At 40.6% G+C, this 21,822-nt stretch overlaps 1 protein-coding gene across 11 annotated transcripts in view; it reads left to right on the forward strand.

Annotated features, from left to right (window-relative positions):
- TENM3 (teneurin transmembrane protein 3) overlaps positions 1–18,975 on the forward strand; it is a 1,770,339-nt gene extending 1,751,364 nt beyond the window's left edge. For all 11 annotated transcript variants that reach the window (XM_077279546.1, XM_077279548.1, XM_077279545.1 and 8 more), the window contains 3 exons: positions 4,014–5,622; positions 8,901–9,031; positions 16,401–18,975. In XM_077279546.1, coding sequence (XP_077135661.1) covers positions 4,014–5,622; positions 8,901–9,031; positions 16,401–17,156 — 2,496 coding nt within the window. In that variant the 3' untranslated portion in view covers positions 17,157–18,975. The remainder of the gene's footprint in view (positions 1–4,013; positions 5,623–8,900; positions 9,032–16,400) is intronic.
- The last annotated feature ends 2,847 nt before the right edge of the window (positions 18,976–21,822 follow it).

Here is a 21,822-nt window from a genome sequence, read left to right on the forward strand (position 1 = left end):
GCACATGTTGCTTATTTTCCTCTTGCAGATCTCAATTATTCAGCAGGTCATTTCTTTTGGTGTTTTTGCAGCATTTTTCATCTATTTTAATATGGAGAAAAAAACTCATAAAAACGAATTAAAAGTAAAAACGTGTCAAAAATGTGCACATTTCATGCAATAGTATTTCTGCTGACAGAATTTTTTTTCTGCTGCAAATACTGAACATATGCACATACCCCTACATAGGAAGGTTGGAAAAGTCGCTGAATCCATTTTCTATCTTCAATATTTCCAACACCATTTAGAAAATTAATCTTTACTTTTCTCTTTTTTTTTCTTACAACATGTCTTTTTTCCTGTAAGCTAGAAATTTTTTTTAAAATGAATGGTGGCAGCATAGCTGATGAAAGTAAAATGTTATACTGACGGAAGCTCACCCACAAAACAAGTGGACTGTATGGAGCAGCGGACATTGAAAGTCTGGAGGTTCAACTTTTTCAAAAAGAGCCAGGCTTTATTTCTTTCTTTCGTAGACCTACACGTATTCTGGCGGAATATAGGGTGAAACGGATGGACAAATGTCTTTTTTCGGCCTTGCTAACTGTGTATGTAACATGTGTGATGGCAGGAAAAATAAAAAAAAGCAAAACCTATCCTTCTGATGTGTTTCAACCTGATAGACAGCCCTTACGGCAGGTGCACATTGTTGTCGATTCTCTCATCCGAGAGAATCAGGCCGATTATGCTATTGATACTCATATTAAACTCTGATCAGAGTGTGATCAGAGTGTCAGCTTGGTGTGATCTGATTCTCTCGCATTAGATTATTGAAGCACACTGTGTGGAGAAGATGTAGAGCAAAATTTCTCCATTCTGTCAGCGCGCAGAAATTAGACTGTACTCTGATGTCATCTGAGTGCAGTCCAATGATTTGCGCAGCCCCATAGACATTGGTCCGATGTTTTGTCTGATCGCACTAGGACAGAAGGTACAGTAGTGTGCACCTAGCCTTAGTCATGGCGCTCATTTTTTAACCCCTTAGTGACAGGAACAATTTTGTTCTTAATGACCAAGCCAATGTTTACAATTCTGACCACTGTCACTTTATGTGGTTATAACTCTGGAACGCTTCAATGGATCCCACTGATTCTGAGATGTTTTTTTTGTGACATATTGTACTTCATGTTAGTGGTAAAATGTCTTCATAATGACTTGCGTTTATTTATGAAAAAAATGGAGATTTGCCAAAAATTTTGCAATTTTGCAATTTTTAAACTTTTAATTTATGTGCTCTTAAATCAGAGTCATATCACACAAAATAGTTAATAAGTAACCTTCCGCACATGTCTACTTTACATCAGAACAATTTTGGAAACATTTTTTTGGGTTTTAGTTGACCAGCGATTTCACATTTTTCCAACAAAATTTACAAAACCATTTTTTTAGGGACCACCTCAAATTTGAAGTGAGTTTGGGGGGTCAATGTAACAGAAAATACCCAAAAGTTACACCATTCTAAAAACTGCACCCCTCAGGGTGCGCAAAACCTCATTCAATAAGTTTATTAACTTATGAAAATTTTACTTTTTTCACAAAAAATTTACTTTGGAACCAAACTTTTTTATTTTCACAAGGGTGTCAGGAGAAAATGGACCACAAAATTTGTTGTGCAATTTCTCCAATTCTAACCCCAGCCCCAACTCTAACCCAAGCTCTAACCCTAGCCCCAACCCTAACCCTAGCTCTAACCCCAACCTTAGCCCCAACCCTAACACTAGCCCCAACCCTAGCTCTAACCCCAACCCTAACCCTAGCCCCAACCCTAACCCTAATGGAAAAATGAAAATAAATAAAAAATTTTATTTCATTATTTTTACCTAACTAAGGGGATGATAAAGGGGGTTTGATTTACTATTTTTTTTATTTTGATCACTGTGATAGGGTCTATCACGATGATCAAAATGAACCAATAGGATAAATCTCCAATTGTTGCCGGTGCCGGCCGGCAGATCTTGGTTGGCGCACTGCGCATTTTCTTCCCAGAAGAAGACGCCGAGGGCCAGGGGACATCACCAGGGGATGCAGGAGGTGCCGGAGGTACCAGGGGGGCCTCGGGGGACCCCTTTTCTCTCTCCTCTGATGTGCTAGATCATTTCAGAGGAGAGAGAAATAAATAGGAAATCGGCCTTTTTTTTCTTTTTGATGTCGCCGTTATTCCGTGAATAACGGTGATCGCAACACTGGGGACGGTAAAAACTGACCAGAATCATGTTCTCAGGGGTCTCAGCTACTGCTGGAAGCGGGGACAATTTCCGACTCTGGGGAAGCTATAACCTTATTTATCAGCGCCGATAAAAAGCGGCGCTGAGGAATAAGTACCCATACCTGCCGCCGTTAAAAGGCATATTGGCGGTCATTAAGGGGTTAAACACTATTTAAAAAAATAAAAAGAGGAACCCGATTAATGACTTTGGACATGTCCTCCATATTTTTGCTACTTCTGATATATTTCATCCCACGTATTGGCCGAGATGTAAAACTTTAAAACAGTAAAGCTAAAGTTAACGTCTCCTTGTTTACCACGGAAGCTAATGCTATACCCTCAGTTACAGTTAAGTCGATTGCATCCATTTATTGTTGTTTTTTGGTACAGTTAAATAAAATAAAAATGTGCCTAATGTACAGTATGTGTGAGCAGGAATATCAGTGTTATTAAACTTGTACTTTATGCATCCTTTATGCCACGACTGTAGAACACCCAGAGCAATTTCACATTCTTCTCTTTTTATATATCAAAATTATACAGGCTTATTCTTGAAGGGCTTCTTTTGTGCAGCACAGCAGAGAAAAATATGCCTGGCTAAGTGGAAAAAATGAAATTAAAGTATCCCCATTTGCCATGCTAATAGTATTTGACTTTAAGTAGACTTTTGCAAAGCCATTTAGGGAATATTACGATTGAAGTGGCGATAGAATAAACAACAAAGTAGAAAGCAATATAAAGTAACACTTTAGCAGTGCAGAATATTTTGGGTAACCAGTTTTTCTCATTCTGTCGACAACCATTAACATACTCTGTGCCTATGTCCTTGTGTTTCCAAAACGCTGCAATCTGTCACAACTTAACATAATTCCCACAAGCAGCACAAAAGGCACACTATTAAAAAAAGACAATGGGCCAAACTCAACTGTTGGTGGAAGCGAAGTGGCTAATCACTCCAAATGGCACGAAAATGCAGGAGAACATGTCAGTAGGTATCGGCGTGACTGCAGCAAAAATTTGAAATCTATACTTGAACTTAAATACCCGATGACTGCATGAACAGAGGGAATATAGTTATGGCTCTGTCTCTAGTCAGCGTGAAACATAGTTTAGGATTTAAAAAACAGCTGCAACCTGCTTCTGGTCAAGAGATGCCATTATGGCGCTTGGCCTGATGTCCATGGCAGGAGGAGGGAGCTTTAGAAGCCACCGAACGAAAAATGTGTGAATGGGGCTCATTTTAGACGTATGGAGTAGCGCTTCTTGCAAGTAAGAGCGTAATTGGTGAAGGATTCGAGTACAAATTAACGCTGCGAGGACTTCTTAGATGTATACTTGGTTAGGCATGCCACCATTAGGAAAATATATGTGAACCTAGTTATGTCTAATTAAGCAGTCATTGCGTTCCCTGCATCCTGTTGAAATACTGCCACCATTGCCAAAATCACTTCTGCCTCAGTTATTACATATGACTTGCCCATAACCATTGACAATCTGTTTCCTGGCTGTTTCTGCTTGACGAACGAATGGCATAATCCAAACAACCAACACATTATAAATCTCTTGCTACTAATTGCAGGAAATGATACAATAAAACATCCAGTAAATTAAGCTGAGAATTGCAAACAACATGTAGGGTCAAGGATGATTCAATTAAAAGAGAGAATTATTTTCTCCAGCGAAAAGCCTAATGATATTTTGCAGAAAATCACTAATTATTATTTGGTATGTTTATTTAATTCATCATGAATAATATTTTATTTTTCAGACGATGGTCCTGCTGCTTCACAGTCAACGACAGTATATTTTTGAGTATGACTTACTGGACAGACTGTCTGCTATCACAATGCCCAGTGTTGCCAGACACACAATGCAAACTGTCCGCTCCATTGGCTATTATCGAAACATATACAACCCGCCAGAAAGTAATGCCTCGGTTATAATGGATTACAATGAAGAGGGACTACTACTCCAATCAGCATTCCTGGGTACAGGAAGAAGAGTTCTGTATAAATACAGGAGGCAAACAAAGGTCTCAGAAGTTCTTTATGATAGCACAAGAGTCAGCTTTACATATGATGAGACCGCAGGAGTCCTTAAAACAGTAAACCTTCAAGGAGATGGATTTATTTGCACCATTCGATACCGGCAGATTGGACCCTTGATAGATCGGCAGATATTCCGCTTCAGCGAAGATGGCATGGTCAATGCACGGTTTGACTACAGCTATGACAATAACTTCAGAGTCACCAGCATGCAGGGTGTGATCAATGAGACCCCTTTGCCCATTGAATTGTATCAGTTTGATGATGTATCTGGGAAGATGGATCAGTTTGGAAAGTTTGGTGTTCTCCACTATGAAGTGATCAAAGTTATTTCGACAGCTGTGATGACTTACACAAAACACTTTGATGCCCATGGGCGAGTAAGGGAAGTACGATATGATGTCCTGAGATCCGAAATGTATAGACTTACTGTACAGTATGACAGCATGGGGAGGGTTACAAAACGCGAAATTAAAATTGGGCCTTTTGCTAATACCACTAAATATGCTTATGAGTATGATGGAGATGGTCAACTTCAAACTGTTCTACTAAATGAGAAGATTATGTGGAGATACAATTATGATCTCAATGGCAACCTCCATTTGTTGAACCCCAGTAACAGTGGGAGATTGACTCCTCTACGTTATGATTTAAGAGACCGAATAACAAGACTAGGTGATGTCCAGTATCGTTTAGATGAAGATGGCTTCCTCCGTCAGAGAGGAACTGAGATCTTTGAATATAGCTCCAAAGGTCTCCTCACCAGAGTGTACAGCAAAGGCAGTGGGTGGACTGTCATATATCGCTATGATGGTCTTGGTCGGAGAATATCCAGCAAGACCAGTCTTGGGAAACACCTACAGTTTTTTTATGCAGATCTTAATTATCCATCTAGAATAACTCATGTATATAATCATTCCAGTTCAGAAATCACTTGCCTATATTATGACCTACAGGGACATCTTTTTGCAATGGAGATAAGTAGTGGTGAAGAATTTTACATTGCCTCAGATAATAATGGCACCCCTCTGGCTGTCTTCAGCAGTAATGGACTCATGTTGAAACATGTCCAGTACACTGCTTTTGGTGAGATATATTTTGACTCAAACCCTGATTTTCAGCTGGTGATAGGATTTCATGGAGGTCTGTATGATCCACTCACAAAGCTAGTACACTTTGGGCAAAGAGACTATGATATATTGGCGGGACGGTGGACCACACCGGATATAGAAATATGGAAGAAGATTGGCAAAGATCCGGCTCCCTTTAATTTGTACATGTTTAAAAACAATAATCCCGTCAGTAAACTCTATGACATCAAGGATTACACAGGTAAGAAAATGTCTGCTAGCTCAATATTTGTTTGAAAACCAATATCTACATGTTTGTAGAAATAAACCCCGATTGTGTGCAAATGTGTTGCTATGTAGTGCATTAAAAAATAATTTTCTAATGTATTGTTTTTAACAATTGATTTATTAAGTGTTATAAACAAAGTAAGTATATCATTGTTATGTGTTTACCTATTGGGGGTAACAGTAGACAACTGATGGGATCCAAGTGGATATGTCAGTTACGGGTACAGTGAATGCTGACGTTCCCTATTACTAGGAATTATTGACTTGATGAGATTAGTAAGAAAAGGGAGATAATTATTGGGCTCTGTTCACATTTCCTTATTTGTTCTCAACTGAACATATGACTATGAAAATACCGTGGCATAGCATAGTGTAGTCAAATCTATATCCTTCATTGTGTGAACGGTGCACTATGGACATGTCTACCGTAAAAGCTGGGAATCAAAAATGCAATCCTAAAGCAGAATTCACATGGCCAACTATGGACTTTGATTTCATGATCAGCCATAGGTCTCCTGACCCAAACGTAACAGCCTCATGAGGTTGATGAATTCTGGGTAGGAGAACTGCAGCTAACTTGTACATAGAGATCTGTGCCCAGTCCATGTTTCAATGACATCTAAATATGGCCTTTTGATCCACCCCACCCAGAAGCAAATTTTCCATCATATTCTACAGCGCTTTACAGAATTTACTATCACTGTCCCCAATGGGGCTCACATTATAAATTCCCTCTATGAGTATGTCTTTTGTGTTGAGAAAACACACAAACTCCTTGTAGATATTGCAGATATTGTCCCTGGTGGGACTTGAACTGAGGACCCCAGTGCTGTAAAGTAACAGTGCTGCCCACAATGCTGCTCAAAATTTTGAATGATATAAAGTATGCTTGGAAGTCTAATACATTAAAAGGGTTGTCCGGTCAAAAAAGACAAGTCACTATATGTGACTGCAGACTTGTGAATCCTCACAGCTCATGCACTGCAGCGTCGGGATCGGCGGTCACATAACCACAAGTATGCAATATGCATTTTCCCAGCCAGAATCAGATGATTTCCGGCCTCGCACAATACGCTTACATTGAGTGCATCAAAAACAGTCTAGTCAGATTGTGGCTGGGAGTGTGCATATCGCTGTCCCCGTCGCTTACACCGGAGAATCCTAACAGTGCGCAGTGCATACTATGTGAGGATTCACAAGTCTGCAGTCACAAAGAGTATCTGTCATTTTTGACAGGACAACCCCTTTGATATTGATCTACACAAAATTATCTACATTCTGATCTATCTAATGTAATTTGCCAGGTACATATAATGCAACGTTTGTTACTTTATTCAATAATTTTCTGAAATTATACTAAATCTGTGAAAAAATGCTATCCTTTTATGTCTGCCAGTCCTTATTGTGGCACCCAGTGTTCCTGTTACTCGCCATATACAGTGCTGTATTATAGACTGTATCGAGGGAGCTACAAGACATTCTCTTTTGTGGGTGACATTTCTTATAATGAGCTATATAAATCCGAGGGAATGAAATAATTGATTTCACAAAGTGACATAACTCTTTGGTAATAGAACCACAATCATTTCAATATTTGTTGAGGTATTATATGCTATCACTTGGGATTGTCGGCCTATGATTTCCTGGCCTCTTTGTATAATACAGTATATCATAGTGTGGGTCTTGGGCAACCTGTAATAAAATATAGTTCCCAGTTTGGCGCGTGGCTCTAAAACCTGTAATTAGCACCTATATATTTCCTGTAGACTAATAAGGCCCAGGTGTCTTCTAGATTAATGACCGCTAGTTTGATGGCATCTGATTGCACAAATCTAACCCCTAAGACAGTTTGCCCCAGGCAGCTATTTAAATGATGCATGAGATGAGGATGAGGGTTATCGCCTAGATTTCTAGGGAACGGCTACAATGTGTAGATAATTGTCTACTTTTATAATGCAAATGATAGTGGCACAGCAAGCTTCAGTATAACATCAGGAGCCTACAATATTATTAGCCGTCATGCTTTTGTAGAATTCTTTGGTATTTATAGTCTTAGACCATTTCCCAAGAAGTTGAATATCATCATTACGCCTGCACCATTCTCTATTCTGGCCCATGGCATAAAGAGGGCGAATATAATAATCTGTATTTTTTATATAGCGCTAACATGTTCCGCAGCGCTTTACAGTTTTGCACACATTATTATCACTGTCCGCGATGGGGCTCACAATCTAAATTCCCTATCAGTATGTCTATAATAAATAACAATGTTTAAACATCTGGTTTATTATAGTGTTTTGGTGGCCATATATATGGTTATTCCCATGATGGTATACATGGCATAATATGAATGAACAGGTCCCTGCACCTGATGACAGCTCCGATATATCCCACAGTGCTCACAGTAGACCCTTATTCTTATGGATGCTTTGATCCTTAAGCTAAAACAGTTCTAATACAAGCAACTGACATTTCATTTTTTCCCACTTCACAAGTTATGCAGAGCTTTGTTACTTCCATAAGTGATTTTGCCTTTTCCGTATTGCTGTGAAGGGAGGATAATTGAATAAAATGCTGTATAAATGAGAATTTCTGAGAGACTTGGCAGTCAGCTCTTCTAGAATGTTGCCTTCGTGAAGAATTCCTTTAATTCACACCGCAGTAGGGAAAATGCTCTCTATTAACCATAGAAATGAGATGCCCTCCTCCTGACAAAGGTGTATTGGAAACCAGCAACTTCCCATTTCTTTGACTCGAGCTTTATCATAGGTTATTTAACCTTAGGTGGATGAGAAAAGCAGCAGCAAGTCCGCGCCACCTGAGCCTCTGCCGGTACCCTGCCTGTAGGAAATGCCAATTTAACATTCCTTTTGATGAGTCCAAAAGTAGATTGTGTTGTCAAAGAAATGACACGGGTGATGTGTTTTCTATATGGTGTACAGAGAGAAAGTGACATGTGTATGATCACACGCGATGGCTAATTAGCACTATGCCGTGGTATGTTCTCCATACAGAATTAGAAAAATCCTCAGCTGGAAAATGAAATGTGGGGAATACTTTACAAAATTAGTTCTGCTCATATAGGTCCTACGTCGTGTCTATTTCTGAGCATGCATGGCTGTTGTCACTGATTTCCTCTACTTAGCTGCTTGTTTCTGTATAGAGACTCAGCGATAGGTTGGGAATTCTGAGAATATCGCTATTATATGACATTTGTTCCTGGTTACTAATACAATTTTTGCTCCTCTGTAGATATCAACAGTTGGCTGATGACATTCGGGTTTTATCTACACAATTCTATTCCTGGCTTTCAACACCCCAAAGTGGATTTATCAGAACCGTCTTATGAACTTATGAAGAGTCAGCAGTGGGACGATGTACCGGTACGTTTCTTTCCATCATATCATCACTATAGATGGAAGTATAACCTACACATACTTAATATGATATTCTGGTTTCTGAAAAAAATAAACTGAACTTTGTTCACCCTCCACTGGCCCTACATTGGTTGTCCGCCTCTACACCCCGTTTTATGGTTTGCAGTGCTGACATCACGCGGACAGCGCTGCAGCTGATAAGTGAGCTCAGCGGCTATCCCCGAGTTGACGGCACGAGCCGCTCATAGCTGGGGAGCGCACGGATTGTCTGCAGCGCAACACTTTCCTTAGTACAGGAAAAATTCCAATGTTCTGGTACCTTGTAGATCTATGTAAGGCGCCTCAGACCACTGATTTTAAAAATGAAAAACTTATATAGAATGCCCAAACCATTATGGCACTGCCCCGAAATCTCGGCTACTGGACGTGTGATATCATGTTCTAAGCAAAGAGTTGTGGAAATCAATGATGGCCTTTATCACTGACTTTTCCAATGTGCTCTCCCTACATATATATGACACGTCAGAAGATTCTTTTGAGTAGGTTTACCTGTACATGAAGTATATCTGTTCACTACAGATTTTGCTGCAGCTTATGGAGTGCAAAGAGCGAGAGCCATAATAAAAATGCTCAGAAAGAATTGACATGGTGTGGAATTCAATATCCGCACCTCCTGTCAGTCTCCATGCAGAAAACGTTTGCAGTTTGCAGATAAGCTTTATAAAATCTCATTCATGTTCCTGCCACTATATTCTATGGATTTTACACACACAGATCTGCTCACAGTATCTGTAGCAAATATGCCCCGTGTGCACTTACCCTTGTTCTCTCCACCTTTTGTCCATTTATCTGACAGATCCACAATGAATGTTGGAATTGGATTTACAGTAGACCTATACTGAATCCCAATGAAATAAAGCTAAAATCCCACTGTAGAGTGATCGTATTGAGAATCTGAGGCATCCAATACAAAACTGTCATCATTTCACTTTATTTGGGATGTGCAATGCAGAGCAAATCGGCCAGTGTGTAATTGAAAGCCAGTCAAGCCAACTAACGAATGCCCAGAGTGTCTATTAAAAAGATTTGTTTTCCTGTCATCAGAAGCTGAGAAGCAATGCAGAGAGAGAGAACGTATCTGCATGGCTAAAAACTAGTTGTAGAGCGAGAATAAGGAGACTAAGGACGTCATATAGAACATCACGACTGGCTCAGTACATAAGTGCACCAAGAGGGGATAGTTCTTATGCTTTGAGTAAGGGTACCGTCACACATTGAAATTTCCATCGCTACGACGTTACGATTCGTGACGTTCTAGCGATATCGTTACGATATCGCTGTGTCTGACACGCTACTGCGATCAGACACCCTGCTGAGAATCGTACGTCGTAGCAGATCGTTTGGAACTTTCTTTCGTCGCTTGATCACCCGCTGACATCGCTGGATCGTTGTGTGTGACAGCGATCCAGCGATGTCTTCGCTTGTAACCAGGGTAAACATCGGGTAACTAAGCGCAGGGCCGCGCTTAGTAACCCGATGTTTACCCTGGTTACAAGCGTAAACTAAAAAAACAAACCGTACATACTCACCAGTCGGTGTCCTTCAGGTCCCTTGCCGTCTGCTTCCTGCTCTGAGTGCTGGCCGGAAAGTGAGAGCAGAGCGCAGCGGTGCTGCGCTCTGCTCTCACTGTACGGCTGCACTCAGAGCAGGAAGCAGACGGCAAGGGACCTGAAGGACACCGACGGGTGAGTATGTACCGTTTGTTTTTTTACGTTTACGCTGGTAACCAGGGTAAACATCGGGTTACTAAGCGCGGCCCTGCGCTTAGTTACCCGATGTTTACCCTGGTTACCCCGGGACTTCGGCATCGCTCCAGCGCCGTGATTGCAACGTGTGACCGCAGTCTAAGGAGACCATAGATGCTTTATGATTCTGTTCTCTACAGCCAGGAGTGACATAAAAGGTTCTTATGCCTCATATAATGCATTATATGATTTGTGTGGATGGCCATGTTACTCCTTTTGATAGTTTTGTGTAAAAAAACAAAACAAATTGTGCTTTATTCATTCATTGTCCATCGTGGCTCCCAGTGTCTGCTATTGTCTGCATCACTGATGTCACATCAGCTATGACCGGCTCATGCTGTCAACTCGGGGACAGCCGCTGAGCTCATTTATCAGCTGCAGCACTGTCAGAACATAAAACGGGGAGCACAGGGGGAGAATCAGTGGTGTATCCGGGCAGAGTGAGTAAACCTAGTTTATTTCAAACAAATTGTAGAAGTGGCTGGGGTTTTCAGAAACCAGAATATTTTATTAAGTATTTCTGGGTTACACTTCAGTCTGTAGTAGGATACCATAGTCTTAAAAGGAACCTGTCAGCAGGACTGAGCACAGTGAACTACAGACAGTGTCAGGCCGGCGCCATTATACTGATTACAATGATACCTTGTGATGAAATCCGTCTTGTGGTTGTTTAATCGTTATCTTCAGTTTTGAGATAATTATATGCTCGTGCTCCGGTGCGGCCTGTGGGGGGTCTTCATGTGGTGCTCTCATTAGGTCTTCATAATGCAGACTGCTGACCCATAAGTTTACATATATTATATTATATATATATTAAAAAAGAGAAAAAAAATCCCCTTCGGCAGGAAGGCGCCGGCGGTGGCACCTGTGCTGCAGCATGATCACATCTATAACGTGTATTTAAGTATTGTTTTTGATGGTATACATAAATAAAAAAAAAAAATTGGGCTGAAAATAGCGCCAGCCTCGCCAGCGAAGTAGCAGCTATCGGCAATCCGGGAGCACCATCTGGCTAGAGAAAAACAATTGCCTCCTCCAAAATGGCGCCACCGGTGCCTGCACAGTAGCATCTATCAGATAGTCGATAGCTGCTACTGTGCAGGTGCCACTGGCGCCTTCTTGCTACAGAAAAAAAAAATTGTCTCCACTAAGATGGCACCGGCTATGACTGCGCAGTAGCATGTATCGGTGATCCAATAGATGCTATTGCTCCGGCGCCGGTGGCGCCATCTTGGAGAAGGCAATTTTTTTCTCTAACAAGATGGCACCAGTGCAGACTTACTTTTTTAAAAAATTTATATATGCCAACAAAAACAATAATTAAATACACATTATAGATGGGATCATGCTGCAGCGCTGGCACTTGCCTCCAGAGGGTGATTTTTTTTAGGGATTGGTGACCTGTCAGAAGCCATACTGGTGAATACCTAAGCAGAGCACCAAATGAACACCCCCCACAGGTGGCCCTGGAGCACGAGCATATCATTAACTCAAAACTGAAAATAAAGATTAGACAACAACCACAAGATGGATTTCATCACCAGGTATCATTGTAATCAGTATAACGGTGCCGACCTGACACTGTCTGTAGGTTACTGTGCACTATCCTGCTGACGGGTTCCCTTTAAGATACGCCATAAATTATTGATTCATTATTGCTTCTAAAATTGAGAACAGGGCCCTGATGCACACTGTCCAGGGATAGAGGACAATCAGCTTTCCATGTTCATTTGTCCCAAACAATTGATGGCCTCACCTGGGTTCCAATGGTAGGATCTGCATCTAACACATTTCTGGCCTATCTTGTGTATAAATGTCATAAATGTACAAGATGGGAAAACCCTTTCATCTTGAAAAGTCCAGCATTGTCAACCAATTACTTGTTGTTTCCGTATATATGCTTGTTTCTGAAAGGTTTGATGTACTCTGTGTCATGTTGGACGCTGTTCAGACTAGGTCGTCCGACAGACAGCGGTAATTCCACTGTTGACCACTATTTGCTCATTGGCGTCTGCTAGATTTTGTCTAGCTGTTCCGGGGTTAAGTTACCTGATCCTCGGATTGGAAGCTGGGCCATGCCCATTGCCTTTAAATAGTTCTCCTGTTCATTGGGCGTCGCCGATTATAGCTTCTCTCTTGTGCGTTGTTATCTCGGTCTGGAGTGGAGAGCTGGTTGTTGGAGATTCGTTGCTGGTGGTGTATTTTCCTCTGTCTTATTTACTCCTTCCTATATTTGTATTTATTTTGCCCTGCACATTTATAGTGTATTCCTGAGTGACTGCGGCGTGGTGTATATTTTCCTTTATCCTTGTCTGTTCTATCTGTGGGTATTGGAATATTACCTCTTCACTGGGTGGAGGGCGGAGGTATCAGCCTAGGGTTATTACAGGAGTTAGGGTGAGGTTCGAGGCCTGGACATGCACACCATCAGTGTAAACTCCAGGTAGAGGGTCAGTCAGGATTTCCCTAGTCTGAGGGAAACTGCAGGGGCCCGGGTTTTTAGCTCTCGCTCACCTAGTTCCCCCGTGACACTCTGTTAGCTCACACGTAGCTCTTGTTGTTCACATCCACATTTCCGAACTACATATATAAATAATGCAGAATAAAAATAATTTGAACTTTCATTGAAACTGAATTTGCCCTCTTTTAGCTGTGTTCCATATACAGTAGTCTGTATTTTAAAGTAATATGGAAATCAGATGTTCATTTGCCATCTTACTTTATGCTTATATATTATGCATATACACAGGCAGTTCTTGCTACATGTAGTCTTTCTGTTACAAAATTACATCCTCAAGCAAAAGTAAAGATCAATATATTTACACAAATTCATTTTAATGTAATACTTTGGATTGGAAATAGAAAAATGGCATATTGGGTAGTATAGAAGCGGAATGCCAGTGGGGAACAGTGGTGGCTTTAATTTCACTTGTCAGAAAAATGAAATATTGGTGTTAAATTTAATTGCAGAATTCCAGATGACAGTCAGTTTAATTGGTGAACAGATACATGCATTATGTGTTAATGACTGAGAAAAAAGTGACTGGCATTAATACTTTGCTGGGCTTTTCATTAGCTCCGGGCTACTAGCAACAGGGACAGAGGGAACTATCCATCAAACTTTGACAATGAAACAAATGTGAAAATTCCCCTTAGTACTATATATTAATTCAGCCAACTTTAACTCCATACATGCTGAATCCATATACAAGACACATTTTGTATGGTTTGTGTATTGTGCATTTTCATTATTAAGACTGTATACATTATTTCTAAAATTACCATTTAAAGGTGTTATTCTAAATAATCCAATCAAGGTGGGAGGCACCATAAGTAGAGTTGAGCGAATATGTTCGGAATCGGTCTCCGAATCTGAGTTTGCCGTACTCGTGCCATATTGGTACCCTATTCGTGCCCAATTTATGTTTGATGATCGGTTCCGAACATATTCATTTGTTTCTACGCCTATTGACTCCAATGACCGATCATAATCAGAACCAAAATTTGAAAAATTTGGTCAGCTCTATGTATGTGGCACATTGCGTTTATTATGTGGAACTTGCTAATGCAGATTACTATGGGCATAGTTATTGAATGTTGCCACATAGTGCCACATTACTTCAATAGATCACAGTGTCTATTGGGTTATCGTATTGGTCAACCTTCCCAAAAATGACGTCCAAATGCCTGGCCAACATAGGTAATCTGGACCAAGTGTAATGTCTACTCTATGAGCAGAACCATCACCAACGTCAGCCCAGTTACAAAGGCGCAGTGTACTATTTTAGGAAATTATTTTGTTGAAGTGCTGGACTTGTAGTTTTTTATATATTTTACCTTATCCGTAATGTAAGATGGAGAGCATTGTTCTTACATAAAATAGTCCAATTATGCCAATAAAATTGTGAAAACAATAAAGCGTACCCATCGTTTTCATTTTGATGTGGTAAATCAATAGTACAAATGAATATAAGGAACTCTATAATATATATTATCAACGTAATCTGCTTCTTTCTCTGTCAGAATGGATCAGACATTATCAAAATGTACCCATGTAAATCAGCAGCACAACCTTTGATTTTAAAGGGAACCTCGGTTTAACCGATACGAGGTACAGCCACCCCCTTTCAAGGCTAATATACAGCATTGTATAATTCAATAAAACACGTAATAGACGTTGCTAATATGTATATATATATAGATAAATTTATACACACATCAACCTAAAGTGAGAATAACTAATGTGTACGTGATATATATTAGCAAAAAATTGATGAATGGCAGACCATTCGGAAACCTAAAGTGCACCAATAGAAGAAAAAAACGAACATGTGGACTGAAAATATGTGGGACCAATAAAATTAATTTAAATTACCTTTATTAATAAAACAATACATACTGCTGGCGTACTCTTCATTTTTAGTTGGTATATATATCTTTCCACTTCAGGATCTATATGGTTACCGGGTGGTTCCTGTTTTGGCTGTGATTAGTTTTCTTTTTTATTGTATAACAATATTTTATCTAATTCTGTCTGGACACCCTTGTGTGATGGTGTCATCTGTTACCATGTATTGTTGTATTAATAACTTTTATTGTACTCGCCTGTGGGGCAGTCCGGTCTGATGGGCGTCACTCTTCTTGGTCTGGCGCCTCCCATCTTCTTGCCATGCTGCGCTCCTGCTTGCTTCTTGTGGATTATGCGTCCCTGCATCATCCTCAAAGGCTCCCTGGAATCGTGCTCCTGCGCAGGCATACTTATCTTCTCTGTTGAGGGCAGAGCAAAGTACTGCAGTGCGCAGGCATCGGGAAAGGTCAGAGAGGCCCAGCACCTGCGCATTGCAGTACTTTGTTCAGATAAGTGCGCCTGCACAGGAGCGCAATTCCAAATTCCAAGGAGCCTGTGTAGGTGAAGCAGGGATGTGTTATCCACACAGCAAGAAGGAGGGCAGCATCGCAAGAAGATGGGAGGCACCGGACTAAGAAGAGTGACACCCATCGGACCGGACTGCCCTGCAATTTAGTATAATAAAAGTTATTTTTCTTCCCTTGCAGGTTGGATTGGGGGCTTACATGCAACGTTATAGAATGCTGTATATAAGCCCTGAACGGTGGTGGCCGTAACTCGTTTTGGCCAAACCTGGTGACAGGTTCCCTTTAAATCTATTCCAATATGCATTAGTAATCAATATATAATTCAATATATAGAGTCAAGTCCATGTTATGCCCATTTTGTTTTTAGTAAAGATTTTTGTTACTATAAGTTGACTTTGAAGTCAGTATTTAGCTTTGGTATCCAAGCTTATAAGGATAAATGTGCGCCCGTTACCATAACATATTCATTGCGTTGTAAACACTTTTCTAATATAAGTAGAAAGGAAGCAAATGCACGGGGGGAAAAAGGCAAATTACTCTCTCCTATTGACCGTAAATAAAAGTGAAGTACACAGCCCAGTGACAGTTTATTGTGACTTGTGAAGGAAGAAAACAAGAAAATAACTTGTCCAAAATGTAATGCATTTCTATGACTTGCAAATAAATAATTTACAACGTAACTATTTGTCTTTCAGCCACTTTCTGGAGTGCAGCAGCAAGTTTCCAGGCAGTCAACGGCTTTCTTATCTCTGGGGAAAATCCCAGAGATTCAGATAAGTAGACATAAAACCAGAGAGGAGAAATCGTGGCTATGGTTTGCTACTGTGAAATCACTGATCGGTAAAGGAGTCATGCTGGCTGTCAATCAAGGCAAAGTCATCACTAATGTTCTCAACATTGCAAACGAGGACTGCATCAAGGTCGCAGCAGTTCTTAATTCTGCCTTCTACCTAGAGAACCTACACTTTACTATAGAAGGGCGAGACACCCACTATTTCATCAAAACCATCACTCCTGAAAATGACCTTGCCACCTTGAGATTAACCAGTGGCCGCAAAACCTTGGAAAATGGCATCAATGTAACAGTGTCCCAATCTACTACTGTAGTAAACGGAAGAACTCGCAGGTTTGCCGACGTGGAAATGCAGTATGGTGCCCTGGCCTTGCATGTACGTTACGGCATGACACTTGATGAAGAGAAGGCACGGATCCTAGAACAAGCGAGACAAAGAGCTCTTTCCCACGCCTGGGCCAGGGAACAGCAGAGAGTAAGAGATGGTGAAGAAGGCGCTAGGTTATGGACTGAAGGCGAGAAAAGACAACTGCTGAGCGCTGGCAAAGTACAAGGATATGATGGGTACTATGTACTCTCTGTGGAGCAATACCCTGAATTAGCAGACAGCTCTTACAATATACAGTTTCTCAGACAAAGCGAGATTGGGAAAAGGTAACACAACGGCCTTGCTGAGGCTGCCAAAGAGACGTAACACTTGTGCTTCCTCTACAAAGGGAGATGGAAACTGTTTTGCTGCATAGTTATTTGAGCTTAGACTCTACATTGGCTCAAATATCCTCTCTGTAGCACAATCTGTACTGGACTCTGCGGATATAAGAGCCTTCCCGGGGATTAAAAATGCTGTTGGCACCCTCCCCATTGTTTTTATGAATGACCTTAAAGGTGATCTGCTTTAAGATAATATGTTTACATATGCATATCACTGCACTTGGACTGGAGAGTAAAAGCCTATAAATTTTGCAGTAGGCTCTATCTACATTCATCCAGGCACTGTATTAAAAGACAAAATGGAAGCGGATATCTGTACAGTGTTTCCGAATATTATTGAAATTGTTGACCTTTGCTTACCAAGAGTAGTTTCTCGATTTCTCTCTCTTTCTCTCTGCATAGGATGTGGTATATATCATTGTTAATTTTGAAATGTGGAGCAAAAATTACTGTTTATAGACAACTTGACTGCTTTTTCCGTGCTGCTTTCTAAATCAGACAAGGACAAAAATTGGCACAAGTGACTTATGCTACCATGTGACTTTAAATACAGATTTTACAATGCCGACATGGTTTGCCTTGAACAAAAAAAAATATTGCAAGTAGAATTCTCTGCAAGTTTGAGCAAAGGAATCTGTTTTGTTTTTTTCTTCTTTTTTTTGTAAATTATGTGAAACAAGTTGTTTATGGATTTTTATAGGAATTACAATTTACTGTACATCAAATATTAGTCTCAGAGGAGTTAATTTATGTAAAAGTGTTTCAGAAAGTTTATATATAAAATAAAATGATAAAAAAAAATGAATGTAAAAGCTCTTAAGGGTCCTTTTTCTATGGATAGTTTTATAGTCATTTCCATTCTTCAGATACTAGAATTAATGTTGGACTCCTTGGACCTATAGATTTGAAGGTGATCAAATATTAAAAGCAATTTTACAGTGTGAATAAATATACATAGAAATGGTTTAATTAATAAATAGAAAAAAAAACCTTTATGCTGCAAAGGGTACAAAAGCAAGGAATTGAGGAATTTCTAGCTCCTTCTGCTTGCCAGGTTATTGCGATGACTATCCTAGAAGGGATAAGCACCAATGCAATGTGAACTACTACCCATAGAGTAGCAAATTCTACATGTAGCAGGTGCTAAAGTAATATGGGCAAGTGCAAGTTAGCAGTTGCCAGCCCTTCACTGATGCTGTACCAGATGATACCAGAACAAGGTATTTTTTAAGCTCGTGGCTCACGTAGTCCTCGAGTTCATGATGGGCCCTGTATCTTGGCTTTGATCAATTCTCCTACAATAGAACTCGCCTTTTTGAAGTAGTCTGGTTTGTACTTCTTCTTCCTGGCACACTTGCTTTCTTGTAATATTTTCTGAAATCAATAAGATATGTTTGTTAATGCTCTTAGCCTCAACATTACATACTCTAAGTTGTGTTTTGTTATCCAAATTCTTACCGTATAGTTCTAATGCTGTTCAAAGATGTCGTAGATTGATATTCTAGACACCGGAAATCTCTGCATATCAGAACGTTCATACTTGCCAACAACAAAAGCAGTGTTACTTGTGTACATTATCGAGGCTTATGTTTTGCTACACAACATCCAATAACTTTGCCGATTTATTTTCCATTTTGAATCTTGTAAATGTTTTTTTTTATATATATATTTATTTTAATGCCTCTGTTGTTACAACTACTTATAAACCTTGGAGGTTTATCCATCCTTCTAATAAAAGTGTTTGCTTTAAAAGGCGATGAAACATAGTAGGCAGCCATTTCTTGTTGCAGTAACGTAAATCGAACCACATCACTGTTCATTATGTCTCTCTGCTGTGGGAAATGTGCAGAAATCAGGAAAACTGTCAGCGGATAAATGTTGTCTGAGAAATCAGTTCTATGTATAATCTCATCTCACCTTCTGCATCCTTTGATATCTGCGGTAACCTTCATGCTGCTAGACTTACAAAATGGAGAGAAATGACCGTTTTGTAAGATTTCATATCATTTCTTTATACACCTTAAAGCAAATAGAGTACATTTACAGTAATGGCAAACTTGTCAGGTCAGAACTGTATAGGATAAGGTGTTCATTTATTTATTTATTATTTTCGTTTTCGTTTTGACTTATTTCTTGATATCTTAAAAGGGTTTTCCCATCTCAGACAGTTATAGCAGATCCACAGGGTATGTTTGGTTGTGTGGCTCTCTACATTCATTTCTAAAGGAGTTCCAAATACAGCAGACAAGTGCTTATATGGCTGTTTTTGACACACTCATCTAAATGAATGGAGAGAGTTCCTTCTCCATTCTGGAAGGCATGAGATGTGACCCCATTGTTGAGATGAAATTCCTAGAGGTGGGACACGCATCTCTCAGACATTTGTGGCATATCCTGTGAATATTAGAGATGACCAGGTTGGGCGAAATTTTAATTCACCTGTTGGCGTTGATGTTCCACGAATTTGATCTCCCTTATTATGCTCTAGGGTTTCTACATTGTAAGCTATTAAAAATAAAAAAAATCCTTGTGCTCATCTTATTGCTCACTTCTACGGCCTCTCTGTTCCTCACCATTATTGCCATTTGTCTGATCCTCACCACATTTTCAGATTTCTAAAATGCACGCCGTCTTGATGTTGTGTCCTTTCGCACGCTTGCGCAGAGTCCTCCCGAGGATTTAAGCACGAGCAGTAGCAATCTGAAGATGCGCATGAAGTCTGGGCAGGTGACACAGAGGGGCCGGAGAGGTGAGCGGTAAAGTGACTATAAGGATTTTTTTATTTCTCAACATCTTGATGGCCTTTTTTTACTTTTTGGAAAATTACTGGTCGGCGACTGTGTTTTGCCAAGTACTCAGAGGGCTCAGATATGGCTTTAAAGAAGGTGATTAATTTTATTACAACAATTAATTGACTACAGAAAACAGGAAATAGTGTGATATTGCATACCCGTTTGCATAATATAAATCACAAAGGTAAAGCACTTACATTTCATACTACACTCGCAAAAAGCAAAACTTCACCAGGAGTGGCGACATCATCATCGGAAACATCAACCGTGAGAAGCGAATGGCGAAGACAGAGAAATTCATGGGATATCCACACTATAGACCGACACGGGCGTCGCCTCCGGTCTATAGGTTACAGGCTTCTGTCTTAGCTGAAATCTTCTCCAGCTTATGAATTGTTTAGAAAAATGCTTGAGGAACCAAGTGTTACACAAACTGTAACAAATTCTATTTGTCCAATATAATATCTCTGTTCTGAGCGGCCAGCTCTTCAGATGTCAAATTACACCGGACAAATACGTCACCCCGGATATGACGTGCCAAAAAACTTTCCTAGTACCAGATGTTCTACCATATTATAAATGCAACATTTCTCACCAAACAGCAATAACGAAACTATGCAGTAATTGGATGAATACACTTTCCCACTGAAGAATATAAACAAACACTATTCTCACCAAACAGCAATAAAAGAACTATATAATAATTGGATGAATGCTATAAACAAGCATGTTCTCACTAGAAAATATACAGTCCAGGTGTTAGGAAAATTACAGAAGATACACAGCTAAACTATTACTGTTTAATATCTTAAAGAGATCTTTAAAGACAGGCTACCAATATGGGTTCCCGATGGTCATTAATGTATTACCACTACAGGCTGCTATTTTGCTCAGTTTGCTCAAACCGCAAAACAAACCGCGATAAATCTGCAGGGATAACGCAGCGGTTTTGCCCTGCAGATTTATCAAATCCGCTGCGGGAGAACCCGCAGAGGACCCTCCCTACATGTGCACATAGCCTAAGGCCGGTTTCACACGTCAGTGATTCCGGTACGTGAGGTGACGGTTTCCTCACGTACCGGAGACACTGACACACGTAGACCCATAAAAATCAATGCATCTGTGCAGATGTCATTGATTTTTTGCGGACCGTGTCTCCGTGTGCCAAACACGGAGACATGTCAGTGTTCGTGGGAGCGCACGTTTTACACGGACCCAATAGAGTCAATGGGTCCGCGTAAAACACGGACCTCACACGGACATTCTCCGTCTGGGGTCCGTGTGCGTGCAGGAGACAGCGCTACAGTAAGCGCTGTCCCCCCCACATGGTGCTGAAGCCGGTATTCATATCTTCCCTGTAGCAGCGTTTGCTATAGAGAAAATATGAAGAATAGTGTTAAAAATAAAGATCCATGTGTCCGCCGCCCCCCCACCCCCTGTGCGCCCCCCCGCTGGTCAGAAAATACTCACCCGCTCCCTCGCTCCTTCCTGGTCTGGCCGCGCCTCCTACTGTATGCGGTCACGTGGGGCCGATCATTTACAATCATGAATAGTCAGCTCCGCCCCTATGGGAGGTGGAGCCACATATTCATGACTGTAAATGATCGGCCCCACGTGACCGCATGCAGGAGAAGCCGCGGCCAGACCAGGAAGCAGCGAGGGAGCGGGTAAGTATTTTCTGACCAGCGGGGGGGCGCACAGGGGGTGGGGGGGCGGCGGACACATGGATCTTTATTTTAAACACTATTCTTCATATTTTCTCTACAGCAAACGTTGCTGCAGGGAAGATATGAATCGCAGCTTCAGCACCATGCAGAGTGG

The sequence above is a fragment of the Ranitomeya variabilis genome, chromosome 1, assembly GCF_051348905.1.
Source record: "Ranitomeya variabilis isolate aRanVar5 chromosome 1, aRanVar5.hap1, whole genome shotgun sequence".
NCBI lineage: Eukaryota > Metazoa > Chordata > Amphibia > Anura > Dendrobatidae > Ranitomeya > Ranitomeya variabilis.